Source organism: Homarus americanus, unplaced genomic scaffold (genome assembly GCF_018991925.1).
Source record: "Homarus americanus isolate GMGI-L3 unplaced genomic scaffold, GMGI_Hamer_2.0 scaffold25467, whole genome shotgun sequence".
Lineage (NCBI taxonomy): Eukaryota > Metazoa > Arthropoda > Malacostraca > Decapoda > Nephropidae > Homarus > Homarus americanus.
Window position 1 is genome coordinate 6,313,562 of NW_024732867.1, and position 15,066 is coordinate 6,328,627.

General features: G+C 36.4%; 1 protein-coding gene across 12 annotated transcripts in view; it reads right to left on the reverse strand.

Annotated features, from left to right (window-relative positions):
* Nucleotides 1–3,134: 3,134 nt before the first annotated feature.
* Nucleotides 3,135–15,066, reverse strand: part of LOC121869168 (mitogen-activated protein kinase kinase kinase kinase 5-like) — an 84,059-nt gene continuing 72,127 nt past the window's right edge. For 11 of the 12 annotated variants that reach the window (XM_042370364.1, XM_042370369.1, XM_042370366.1 and 8 more), the window contains one exon: nucleotides 3,135–3,608. In XM_042370364.1, the coding sequence (XP_042226298.1) occupies nucleotides 3,488–3,608 (121 nt within the window). In that variant the 3' untranslated portion in view covers nucleotides 3,135–3,487. Of the gene's footprint in view, nucleotides 3,609–4,415; nucleotides 4,552–15,066 lie in introns of all 12 variants that reach the window. The other variant, XM_042370368.1, reaches the window with a different exon arrangement.

Here is a 15,066-nt window from a genome sequence, read left to right on the forward strand (position 1 = left end):
AAATTTTGCTACTGTAATTTTTGGTTCAAAAGCTTCAGGTCAGTAAAATGCCCATTTTGGGTTTTACAACAAATACATACATGCCATCATAAAAGGATATCCGAATCACTTTAGTAGCGATCACCTTGAACGAGTTAACAGATCATCTACCTTTGTGCTGAACATCACCACCTGATGGATTCTAAAAGTAGAGGAGGTAAACCACTCTTTATCATCTTAGTATATCATAACATCTTGAGCATTAATATGGAAGACTCATAGACTTCCACAAGGGTCTAAATACATCACATCAACTACAGGTTGTACCTCTCTAGTCCGGCATTCTGTGGTCCGGAAACTCCCGTGGTCCGGAACGATTTTAGTTTGCCCGAGGAGAAAATTAATTTGAGTCTGGTATTTTCGATGTTTGGCTAAATTTTGCCTTATTTACCCTACTCTTTTGGCGAATTACTACCTGTAATAAAGCAACATCCTAATAAACCAACGAAAATAACACAGATAAAGTTAAATAAAAACTAAAAACAACACAGAGAAGTTCTTATGTTCGACAGCTTCGGCTAGAGTTGAGCATACGTCATCCGAGTAAAAACACGCACAACAACATTGGCTGTCCTTATGTTTTCCACTTTACCACCACTGGTGTGGTGGAATTTTTGTTTTAAATTCAGAAACATTAATTAAAACATATATGAACAGTAAATAAGTGTTGCTTTCGTATTCTTATGTAGAGTAATGACCATATGTTTTCACCTGTGCTCCCTTGCATACGTGAGCTCACTTTTTTTTTCTTTACCATTAATGGTTAGCTACTTATATTGTTCCATTTATTAACATTAAATAACATTACTTAAAACAACCATATTAATTTTTTACATTAATTTTACAACAGCTACAACCAGGGTCATATTTTCTTCAGTTTTATATGTAGATCCGATCAGTCACTGATTTTGTAATCAACGAAAACAATTCCGTCTCGTCTCCTCGTGTGTTTTAATATTCTACGTATTATTAATGAATTGTATTGTACATCTTGCACGCAAAAATTAATTCAATCAAAAAGACATTCAGTAATAAACAATAATGAATCTTTTGTACATAAGAGAAATGACGCTGTTTACACAATTTGTGCACTTCTGATCGTTGGCGGGCCGCTCAAACCCGTCAAAATTTTAAATTGCGTGGTATCTTTTATTATGTGTCCAAATAAAAAACGTCGAATTAAAAACTCCCAAAATTTGAGAACCTACTGTACAACATTTAACCCTTCAATATATCTTCAAAGAGACCATGAAGCAGAGAAAGTGGTGCTAGTGCTTCCAAGCGTAAGCACAAGTCTATCCAGGGTGAATTTCCATGGTCCGGCACCAATCAGGTCCCGAGGTTGCCGGACTAGAGAGGTACAACCTGTAGTAGCTTATTTACCAAAAATTATAGTAGTGATAGTGTCACTTATATAAGGTTCTTCATCAAAAGTAATTAATGTTTTTTAAGTTTTCTTCCATAATCAAATACCTAAACAGAATGCCCATAAATCAAATTAAAATCATCAGTTTTTTAATCAACACAACCAAATTCCTGCATAATTACCACATGTAACTGTGTTATACTGTACTACACTGAAGGTGATTCAATAAAATTAAGCCTATTCCAATTGTGCTAATGATCATTCCTCCTCAATATATAATTTATCGAGCTCTAAAGTTGCTCTCCAATATATATACTCATAACAATTTACAAGTGCTATAATCATAATGGTGGTATCCAAAGAAGAAATGCTCTTCTCTCCATATAACCTGTACAGTGCAAAGCAATACCTCAATTACATGTGATCTATCCAACAAAAACTCTTTAAGGCATCTGATTCTTTTCTTTGTCTCTTGGTATTAAAGAGAAAAAAATTCCAGTGTACAGTATAGAATATTTTCAGATCAAGGAATTTGTTTCTGGTTGATGGATCTTATATAAGTGAGGTATTAGTGTGATCCCACTGCCAACAGATGCTGGTGGAACAGTAAAGTTTTCCAAACTGCACCTGACTTTAAGATGACAGTACAGTATTTGGTACAACTGAGAAATATTATGTTCTGGACTTCAGGTTATCTGAAAAGATATTTAATTAATAATCCTTAAAAATTAGATTATAGTACTGAGCTCACAGCATTAAGCTGATTTGAGTTTCACTTAAAACTGCAATGGAGCACTTCTGTATGTGGTGCATTTGTAAACAAAATAGCTAAACCTTGATAATTTGATTTTAGGCTATACTGTACTGTATAGTCAAGATAAGGATTTCAATCTGAATTTCTACTGGATAATCAAATTTCATGACTATTCAATAATGGTCACATTATCCTATTTCTTGCATTTTCATTAAAAATAAGTTTTGGGAGGTGAGTAATTCTGAATCAAGCTATAAAGGCTTAACTATCTCCATTTGTCATGCACCTCAAAGGATATGCTTCTATTACACCTATCATAAAAATGCTCTTTATACACTGTCATACAAAACTTTGTCCTGAGCCGCTAAGAAGACTTGAATTTAGTCTTTAAAAAATTAGTTTAGCATTTATTAATGGAGGTTATGTGTGATATACTTAAAAGAACAAAAAGAAATTTTGTAAGAAATATGGAACTTTTGAATTCTAACAAATAATTTTCAATCCCTTTGTAACAATAAATATCATGGACTTTGCAATACAGAAAAATTTAACTATCCTACTAGCTACTGCCTTTGTGTGTCATTATTAGAATTCAATAACAAGAGAAAAAACCTGTGCATTATCTTACCTTAGGAGATTCAACACAAGTGGTACTAACCGGCTTCAGTTAGAGATGATGGGCGACACTTGATTTATTTCAACAGTACAGTACACACAGATTGCGCTAATAAATATGGTGATTCGAAATTATGATATGCAAAATTTGTTTGTACTGCTGTTGAGCCAGTTTCTAATTTGCAAGGGTACGAGGTATAACTTTTACACGTTCCCACTTGAAAGTAACAAAACACACCTTAGTGATTGGGAATGATAACCTAGCTATTTGCTAATCTGACACTTTCTTGTATTTCAGGTTAAACTGTCATTTTTGATGCTACAATATACTGTTATTCATTTCTTTGGTAGTTTATAACCTTAATGAAAAAAAAAGTCATTCACATGATACTTATGACCAAGAAGTACAGTTTCTCTGCATCCACCTCTATGAGGATTATCTAAGGCAAACACAGCACTAAAGTCTCCTCCAATCTGAATATGTCTTAGAAACTATCACTTCAATTTCTTTTACCAGTACACTGTAATAGGGATTAAACCTTGATCAAGGTTTTTGCCAAATTTCAGTTTTATGAGCAGTATAGTACTTGGTACATCAGCACTCAGTATCTTTGTATCATGATCAGAATCATGTTACCTCACACTTGGACTAACTCCATTCTTCTTCTAGACATAGTCCTTTGCTTAGCACTTCATATTTCTGATGTCTAGTACTAGTACATACTAGACTCATGGCCAGCCAGAATATAGAGGTTCACTCCTTGGTTGGCCTCGGTCAGCGTCCCACTATCACACTCTAACATTGACGATGGCCGGCTCTCCAGGGTGATAATTCTGTAATGAACATCATCATTGTCAACATAGAAGACAGTGCCTTAATATCTATATAAATCTGCTTTTACCTTAAAGCTCAAATATACATGAAAATCTACAAAGAAGCTTCATTTAGCTGTTTGATTCACAGAGTCTTACTGGTGTTCAGAATCTGGTTGTATACTGTGCTTAAATAATCATCCTAAATTTCAAGAACTGACTTTCCATTCAGACTCATCAATCTTAGAAAAACAAGAATATTCATAAAATGAGTTAAGTTCATTTCATAATATTATTAATTATCACCAAAAACATCATGAATACAATTATAGTGGATAAGGATAAAAAGTACTGTACAAGAGAATGTAGGTGTGGGGTGACAACAGTCAGTCATGCAAGAGCACACTATACAGTAATAGCTCAACATGCAGCTTTAGTAATTGGATCTGTTGGCTCTCATTATGGTCACATAATTTTTAATTAACTCAAAAACACGTTTGAAAATAACAAAACAAAAAAGTTTCTGGTTCTACATACACAAACATATCAATAATAAAGTTCCTATACTTCAATCATGGCGAGAATGATCCTGAGGAACAAGGAATATTCTTAATAACAAATACTGTACTGGTTATGAAACACATCATGAAAATCATTAACTATCTTACTCCTTTTTATCTTTCAGTAAACTGTACTGTACTGTACTTCATGCCAGAAACTTAATGAGTAAGACATGAAGAAAAACATGCTAACAACAGTGAAGGAGGTCATAATAAAAATATACCAACACGTGACTATCCAATATTAAATCTCGCATAAGGGGCTTACAGATAGATGTTTAGGAGCCTTAGTATCAGATCTTGCGAAGCCTCAGTAACTATTCTCATGTCCTGCAAGGACATAGAGGTTGACGCCTTGTTCACTATCCCGTACTTCAGTGTTTCTGCTCGACACTATGACAACGCTGAGGTGTGATGGGGTGGTGTTCCAAGGGAGGCCAGCCAATGGGTGGTTTGTTAGCAAAGCAGCATGGCGGTTAGCAAAACATATGAAAGTTAGCATGTCAGGCCAGGCCCCTAAGGCAATGTTACATGACATCACATTTGGTGAGGACTTTGATGATAAGATACTTTAAAATCTATCCTACAAGTATCTAATAACAGCACACAATGAAGTGCATTATATTCCTTCAGAAATTTCTATATTTTCTAATTTTACCTTTATGCATAAGGCTGTCGTGAGAGAACAAGGTCACATCAACTTTAAAATAACGTAACATCTAGAACAGCCTTCTTTTACACGTAAAGGTGAAATGGAACTAAAGGCTACCCTTTCATGCATTCAAGAGAATGGTAGCTTACCCTCTCAGACTTATTTTCATTTGTAAAGTTGAATGAACAAAGGTTATAGAAAATGATCAAAGAACTATTTAGGAGAGTTAACAAAAGATCATTTCAAATATAGTATCTGCAACACAACCATATGCTCTTTCTTCACGTGATGATAATGTGTGAAAAATAACATGACCTGTGTCTCTACAAAACTAATGTCAATTCATATTTAAACTGATGTGGTAAACCTGCACATTAGTGGGCATTAATGTATGCTAATCTGTCCAGAGCTTGTACTTTATGTTGTCTTTCTTTCACAAACTAACACATCATAATGATGAGTGGTGAGTAGCCTACCCAGTACAGGTACTCTGTCAGGCAACTTCTTGGTGGAATTTTTCTCCTCGTGTCAGGACTGATATTGCTGTATTTTTATATTTATTTTTTCCATTTCAATCAATTCTCCTCTAGGTATATATTGTAGCAAACTGTATTTTATGTTCTTTCCCTCTGCATATATCCAATATCTTTTTCGTTTAAAATGACACTCACAGCTATGCTGATGACATTGTGCTCTATATTAAAGCAGAGTGAGCCGTGCACCTGTTGGGCAGGAGTAATACAGTGGAACCTTGAAATCAGGACACAAGATAACCCAGACACCATATACACATGGAAGATATTTTTTTTTCAATCCCAAATATATAACTAAACATTTCCATTAAATCCCAACTGGAAAGCACAGATACTAAACAAACCATGAATGTGGACAGAACTTTTAGCCCCAAATACTAAAAATGTCCGAGTAATTAGGACATCAGACAGACCTTAGTCATCAGATGACTAGCTGCAATTTAGGTTGAGACAACAATCCAGGCCTGTAGCCAGGGGAAGAGGGTACAACAAAGTCCAGGCTGGACTGACCTGAGAACTGTACCACCAACCCTGACACTGGTTATGATGATAGGAGACCGATATCATATTTGTAGTTGGCACCAGAAGTGTCAGAGTTAGCGGCTCAATGATCAGGTCAACTGAGGTTACGCACAGTAATAGGGAGTCCAAGTCAATCAGGGTGAAGCAAGGTGAATAAGGCTTTTTGCTGGGAGGGTGAACACTCAGTACAGTCTGGTAATATTAGTTTTCTCTGTGTGCATGTTAGCACTCCCAGGTGGCAATTTGAGGATTACCTTCCAGTAACAGGATTGTGTTCATACAGTGGTGGTGTGGTTTTGTTGGAGAATTGGTTTGATAGAAAGTGGTGCACATTGTGATTGGTGACATGCTCAGAGTCTAGCTACCTTATCCTGTCACGACCTATGTAAACATAAAAATCCTCCATGCTACATATATCTTTCTCAGTAACTGACATTGTTACAAAGCTTTTTATCCATATTCACAAAAAAGAATAAATTGTAAAGGTGGACACTAAGCCCAAGTCTAATGAGTGTCCTCATTACAAAGTTATACATTGTACTGTAGTTTATCAAAATGCCCGTGTGCCCAACTTTAAAAGGTACAGCTATATGAAGAAGGAAGAGTTGCAGGTTTGGCATATATGCCAGAGAGAAAATACCCCCAGAAATGACAAACACAGGATTCTTGGTAAGCATGATACTATCATGGTAAGGTTCCCCTAATGTACAGGTACACAGATTACTGTACAATAATTTTTTTGTGTGAAAGTGTGTCTACATGTTTAAAGGGACAATCTGAACATCACAGATGTCTTATCTGGCATCCAATACTGTACTGTATTCCTGTAAGATGCCCTTATTTCACACAAGGATTCAAAACTCATTTACCTGTACCCCTTGTATCAATATTTTCACAAATCAACTGACAAATTTGGTAGTCAGGCTAACAACATGAATAACATAAATTTTCCATTAGTTTGTAAAAATATCAACATTCATAAATTTATTTGAAATGGTTAAGTTAAGTTTGAACTCCTGGGAAATAACAAAACATATTTACAGTAGTAATCAATAGATGCCTCAACATGAAACCAAGTTAATATTATTACTTAAATGATTTGCCAATCAACAAAACAGTTTAGGGGGGAACATAAGACTCTGGAAGGGTGTACAAAGCACCCCTCCCTTTAACTTCTAGACAGGTGTTTTTTTTTTAAATCAACACACTTGAAAAGTTCACTGAAAATTAATTTCTGTAGATACAGTATTAGTGATAGTTAATTTTCTATTAATGTACAATAGCCAAGGATTGTATTACATTTTTCAAAGATTTCATTTTGTAAGAATATGAGACAAGATGATAAAGATTTCTAGAATAAAGATTTATAAATTCATACATTGCACAATACAACTAAACAAGAGCCTCTGTCCTAGCTTAACCTTCCCAGCTCCATAAATCATGCAAAGTTTTATATTTTTGCTAAAACTGCTGATCACATTTTGGGTAGAATTTATGTGAACTATTCTAATAACTACAGTATAATAAAAACATTCAGTACGAAATACAAAACTTTGATACCACGAGAGAGACAGAGAGGTGGGTGTGTGTGTCCTTGCTGTTTTCAGGGTAGGTATTTTTTATCTTAAATGTGAAATACATTTTCTTTAACAGCTTTAAGAAGTTCAATTCTAACACAAGGGCAAAACAGTGGCACAGTATATAAAAATTATGGAAATTACATAAAGTTAATGACTACTGTAGATGACAATACTATACTGTACATGAAAACTTTAGTCACAAATGTAAATAAATCAGTGTAGTCAGAGTACTTTCCAGGCTAGATTGTAGTGTACTTAGTTTGATAATAATCTTTACTGTTTCTGATAGCAAGATGAGATACTTGCTCTGTATTTCCATATAGGGAATATACTGGAATTTAACAGTACTACAGTATTACCTCTATACTGAGCTCCTCAGATTCCAGTAGTACCTCTCTATTCTGAACAAATTTGCTACATACCAAACCCCTCCCCTAAAATCTCAAATACAGTACTACAATACAGTCATCCCTTGGTTATAGCGCACTTGGTTATCGCGATTTTCGTTATCCCACCTCCATCAAAATCTGCACACCTGCTGTTACTGCGCATTTTTTGAAGCCGAGAATTTCGTTATCATGCAGTTGCCTCCAAGTGTTTTTACCCCTTTGCTTCACCTACATCTATTAAGGATAAAATCTTTCACCTACAAATTGACAATAACACATTTGCTGTAATCAGACATATCTAAGTTGCCTCAACAATTGCAACCCCAGTTGCAATTGGGGTTGCAATTTCAAATTCTGTGTCATTACTAAAGAATAACGAAGTCTCGGGTGCACTCTAAAACTGAGATAAAACGGAGGACTCAGGCGTCCTGAAGCGATGAGAAAACGGACTCCTCAGATGGGAGACTCAAATAAAGAGAGCATAGCTACATGTTTTGTGGACAACAGTATTGAGCGTACCTTTTTCATCACTTTGTAATAAACCTAGCCATGCCTATGTGTGTTTCTGATACTTACCATAACATTATCTGTATCTTTAGTGGGTATAAATGGTCGTAAAATGGGAAAATTGGAGTTGGATCTTGGGTGCCTGGAACCAATTAGAATAAATCCCATAGGTTCTGTACCTTCGTTATCGCGTTTTTCGTTATCACGCACTCGGCGCGGTCCCAATTAGGTGTGATAACCAAGGGATGACTGTACAATACTAAAATACAATGCTCTAATGTGACATAATTAAATATATAAAACTATAAAATAAGGAAAATAAAGAGTGGAAAGGAATTGTGTAGGGTAAAAATTAGGTACACCTGACCTTCGTTTTGTGTGCACTCTCTATATGTGAATTCGCAATTATACGAGGACCCTACCTCTACCCACAGTTCACTTAATGCTCCCTCTTTTTCTTTTCCAAGATATGGAAGGGAAAATTTGTGGATGAGGTGGCTTATGAGATGGCAAGTTGCCATTTTTATTTTATAGTTTGATATATTTATTTTTTCTAAGACACATAAGAGTATTATGATTTTTCCACAACTTTTATAGCATTACTGTTGTGTTCTAGTGAAGAAAATGAGCCAGAATTTAAGTTGGGGAGCTCCAGAAATGGTTGTGGAACACATCACCATTTTACCCATAAGATTTAGAATTCATTTTATGCCATTTCGAGTTAGGCGTGCAGAACGTAACCCAAGCATAAAGCGAGGGTCAGGTGTATGGCAGTTGAGGGTGGAATGACTCGGCAAAAGTTCCTCCTCTGGGAGACTTCTGCCAGCCCAACCCCATTAAAATGACACTAAGTATTTTCATCATAACTCCCACATTATTTTGGTTCCTTCAGTGCCAGGTTAATAAAACATTATTGTAAAATAGTAAATTTTCACAAGAAAAAAAAATATCCCACACTCAACCCTAATGAGTTATTGTGTTGTATTAAGTTCCTGGTAATATGTTTAAACAGAGAACTAACCAGCCAGCCAGGGAAGGAGCTGTTTATGTAATACAGGGGCCCCCCCCAAGTTCAAAATTTTTTACTTCGCAGTTCTCGGTTATTTGTGGATGACACCGTGGCTGTACCCAAGAATGTCTGTGGGTAGTTTTCAAGTTGCCGCCATTTTTGCAGCTGGGACAGGGAGCCATTTGTTCTAGAGACAGTAATTTACTTTACCTGTACTGTAAATATGTGTGTGTGTGTGTGTGTGTGTCACACAAAACACTTACAAATAAATAATAATTGGAAATCCTCTCACAAATAGTCAGAAAGAAATTTATTAAAAATGTGACCGTCTACCCTCAAGTCCGTGCTTTTTAATAAATTTGTTTGATTATTTGAGAGTATTTTCCCATTATCATTTATTTGTATGTATTTTGTGTGTGTGTCTACACACACACATATATATACAATACAGGTAAAAGAAATAATTGTCCATGTTATTAGTGGATTTGGAGATTCGCGGCCATTTTGAGAAACTAACCCCTGTGAATTTGGGGGGGCCTCTGTACTGTATACTTACTGAACAATATCTGTGTTACTGTACTTTTTATGTATTGTGTACAATGTTCAGTGTTTATTGCAGCCTTGTGTTACCAAACTATATTTTATACATAAAAAAAAAAATCCAGTTCAACATTTTGAAACTTATCTGGACTAAAAATACCAATCTTTTTCACATATACTGAACAAAGTTTGGTATTGGGTATTAGTTTGATTCCGAAAAACTCTCTATACCTAACTGGCTGCTCATCAATTATTTTGGTATACAGGTATAGAGGTTCAGTAATACTGTACGGTAATTGGGGTGATCACACAGTGGTCACCTTAAACAAGACAAAGAAGGACAATGCTAGTAAAGTGCACATTCAGGCCTGTCTTCAAGCAAGATCTGCACTAGCATGTGTAGCTGCACCCTGAAGCCAGAGCTTGTAATTAGCCAAAATTTTAATAAATCTTTTCTCCTATTTTGACCCCTCATGGGTGAAACAGCCATCCCCTTCTCTTTCCTGCCTGCTGCAGCTTACAAGGAGGAGGAAGAGCTGCAGGCTATACAAGAAAGGAAAAACATGCAGGGAAAGAACCTCACTCATGAGGAGTGAGAGATGACAGGGGGTAGGAGGTTTATGTGACATTTCAAGAGGATATTGTGTAAGTAACACACAGCAGAGTGCCATGCATGAAATGTGGTTACAAAGGGACACAGATTAATGTTTCAAACTTTGTAAAAGTACTGGCCATTAAAGTAACATACCTCCACTTCCTAATTTTGTGTATGGACATAAATCTAGCATGGAAATAAAGGGCTTTCCAACAAAAGTGCAGTTAAAAACAGTAAACTTTCAATTAGATTAGCTAGCCAAGCCAAGTAAGCCATACAAAAGCTGACAGTTCTAATTATTTTGGAATTATCAAGCATGAAAAGATAATTTTAAGCCTTAGTATCAAAAACCTGTAAATTAAGATGTATGTTAAATCACCCACCAACTTGGATTACTGTACTGCACTGTAAAAATCTAGTACTGTATTCCTAATTCTTTTACTCAGTACTAATAGATGTGCCTTTGAGCATCACGGAGGGAAGTGTATTTGATAACAAAGAGCCAATTTTTTTAAGTTTCCTTAAAATAATTAAAATAAATACCTGTACAGTACTCATATAAGCAGTAAAATGAGCGCGCGCGCACACACACCCTTGTCAACCACCAGCGAAACAAGACGTGCCCTGAAGTCGCTTCCAGTTGGAGCAGCCAGGCCGAGTCTTTTTGCCCCCCACCCCCTCCCCCTGCTACATCCCAGCGCTCTACCAGCCTTACTACACCGGGATTTATTCAGCAAAACATTCAAGTGATCAGTGAACGATTGACTACCAAACAGTGTTCCTACAGTGCACTCCAAGGAAAAGCACAAAAACACAACAGTGTAATACTGAGTGTGGCTGGATCTGACCTAACCTGACCTGACCTCATGACTTCACCTGACCTAACCTGAAGGATGGAGCACACCTGCATTCCCCCAAGCTACTGTCCTGGCCAAATGGCCACACACCTGCCCAACCGCATCCAGCTCATACGAGCACGAACTGATTGCTATAAGAACAGCCCAGTCCCAACCATGTTACTTGTATATCATTTGTAAATCAAGAGACCCATTCCCCAATTATGTAATTGTATATTTTCAGCCTTCCGGCTGCCATGCTCATTCAATAAACCGTTAATTATTATTATTATTATTATTATATATACACACACACACCCGTGCATACACACACACACGAGACTACATCCCTGACCACCGTAGGGTCAAGACCTATTCAGGTGCTGCTCCTGTTTAGTAGCGGCCCCCCTTGGCCAATGTTTGGCCCATTCCCCAAGTCCCTCTCTCCGACCCATCCTCACCACCGGGATCTCAACATAATCAAAAGTGACAATTTCGTTTCGGAAAGAAATGTCTAATGTGTGAAACCAGTTTCACACTTGAATGTTTTGAAGTAACAAGATACACTGTCAACAAAAACTACTCCAACACCTGGGCACGATGGATGTGAGAATGAGCTATAGTGCTTATAGCGTTCAAGAAATGTTTGGTGAGAGTGTACCGTACATTATTTAATGTGGGAATCCAGCAGGACTCATTTAATATTGTACTAATACCGGTCAACTTGTCAAACATGAATAATATTATAAAAAGACTAAATATACCATTTTTACGGCATATAAGACTCACAGCCATATAAGATGCACCCCCCATTTCAGCAGAGAGTATTTGGGGAAAACTTTTGTGTGCATTTTCCTCCCGTAGGCATAATTTTCTTAAAATAATATACCCATATACAGTACCTGTAAATGTGAGGAATAAATACAAATAATATAAATAAGTTACAACAAAAAATACTGTATTGCCAAACTTGTAAATAAAAGCCAAATGAAAGTTTAACTCAATCACCATTTGCATACACTCCCTGCTTCACCATGGCAATGCAGATCAGCAGGGACACTACCCCTGCCTACTCCCCAGCAATGCTCCCACACTCTGCTCTTGCTCCTTTTATGTTTTTGCCCTTATGACGAATATTTCTTTTACCTTTTTTTGTCACAATATGTATGTAGGATGTTGTGTGGATGTAACCGGGTAAAAATATATGAAGAAAGTTACGTTTATCTACCCGAAAATACAAGTGGAAAAACGACCATAACACCTCACAGCTTGGCCCAGTAGCCTGGTGGTTACAGCTACGAGTCTAACTTGGCTACAGTGCTGCCAGCGATGTTAACAGATGCAAATGTAAAGAGTTATCTGTAAATCTTCATTCGTATCAGGTATTTGTAGATTTAAAAATAAATGTTGCAAGTACAACATGATTGATTGATTGATTGGGTAAAATATCTGGCATCGCAACCTGTGGCAATTTGACGCCGAAAATGACATTAATAGATACCCTGCAGTAATGTTTGTAAAAGTTCAGAAATGGTTACTGCTCAGCTACCCCTGTAAAGTTGTGTGCCTGCTGTACGGACGTTAATAGTCTCAGGTTATCATCAGTACAGGTAGTTATAAATCCAACTCTTATAACAATAATTATTTTTTAATTAAAAATAATAATAATAATGCATTTAAATAAGCAATAACATATTTTTAATTCTGGAGTTGGGCGAGGTAAAACTTAGCCTATGGGAGACAGCAACTGGGGGGATTCATTAGCCTATGGGAGACAGCAACTGGGGGATTCATTAGCCTATGGGAGACAGCAACTGGGGGATTCATTAGCCTACAGGAGACAGCAACTGGGGGATTCATTAGCCTATGGGAGACAGCAACTGGGGAGACAGCAACTGGGGGATTCATTAGCCTACTGGAGACAGTAACTGGGGGAATCATTAGCCTACAGGAGACAGCAACTGGGGGATTCATTAGCCTACAGGAGACAGCAACTGGGGGATTCATTAGCCTACAGGAGACAGCAACTGGGGGATTCATTAGCCTACTGGAGACAGTAACTTAACATATAGGATGCTGGCTGACTTTTTTTTTCCAGACAAAAGAGTGCATCTTTTATGCTGTAAAGTACAGTGAAAACTCAAGTCGAAATATGGTGGAACGACTGTTCTCCATTGCTGCCAAACTCTCCAGGCCAGAGAGGTGCAACCTGAATGATAAATGTTTTGAACAACTCATGATGATCAGAGGTAATCCTCAGTAATCTTGAGTCTAGACTGTGCAGCAATGAATAATGATCAAGATATAAACAATATGAAAAGCTGAGACAGTTAACATGATTTGTTAGTGTCCAACTTGTATGGAAATAAAATGATTATGAAACCTTGTTTGTTTTTTATATTAAAATTAAATAATTGAATTACATTTGAATCGAAAAGCACACGAACTGAATTAAATTTGAATTTTTTTTTTATTATTATTTTTTTTTTTTGCTGGAATTGGATCTAAATTGGCACTGACAAAACGTAAATGGCCCCATCCCTGCTCGCAAGCATATCAGGGTCTACCATTAGACAACACATTATGCTTCCAATATCTTCCCAGGCAGTAGTACCTCCCTGTTTGATAGCTGTCCCAATGACCATAAGATTCTATGATGACAGGATTACTCTGTGATTATGTGGAAATCAGCCTAACTAGCACCTGGTCCTATGTGCAGCACCTAACATCACTAAGCAGGTGTAAAATGCCACAGAAAAATAATATGAAAGTGAATGATAAATTCTAAATGACACATTTGAAAATACTGTACTTGCATTTTCCTAATATCCAATAGAAAATATACTAATCTTCTGTTTGCATTTACTGATTCTGAACTGAAGTACATATAAGTATTAAGCACACATCAAAACTTATACTGTACAGTATTTGTAATACCCTAATATTGCAGCTACCTGTACCAGGTACTGTCTGTTGCTCAAATTTACTGTTAAAAGTAATTCGTATACCATGAATATATTGTTGGTTTTAAATGTACATACAATATATTAGTAACTATTTCTCTAATGCAAATAATGAGTGAGTGAATATATGAGTGAATGAGCAAGCAAGTTTGAGTGAAAAAGAGCGAGAATTTAAGTGTGTACTTGTGTGTCCATCTTATACTCTACTAAACTTTAAATATTTTTGTTAATATTGCAAAAACAAATTAAGAACTGTTACAGATGCCCCAGTAATGAAGGGATATTGAAGTCCCGAGAAAAACTCTCAGGTTCATCTTTATGTACAGTATGTTGTGATGATCAAGGTATGCATTACTGTACATTCTAAACTTGAACAAATACACACCCTCATAAAGGCATTCCTGTGAGTAAAAAAATTAAATAAAACAAACTACAGACAAAAATGTTTATCACCTATGATGCATATCCCTTTCTATAATCTATCTACAGTAGCTTATTCCACTGTCAACCCAATGGGGGGATCCAATGCAACATCTATTTTCCCAATTAAAATTTTCACTCCGTAGATGTACGTAGGTCTCTCTCTGCCGAATAAATTGTTTGGCGGTGGCCAAATAAAATATCAAAAGTGGCATGCCCGTAGTGAAGGGGTCAAGACATTAATAATACAAAATAAGGAACAGTAACATGGGTTTAGAATTAGTCAAACTAGTAAAGGAATGAGTCTCATAACTCATGACAATAAATCAAGCAAAAAAAAAAAAAGTCAGCAATAACTAAACAAACACTGAAG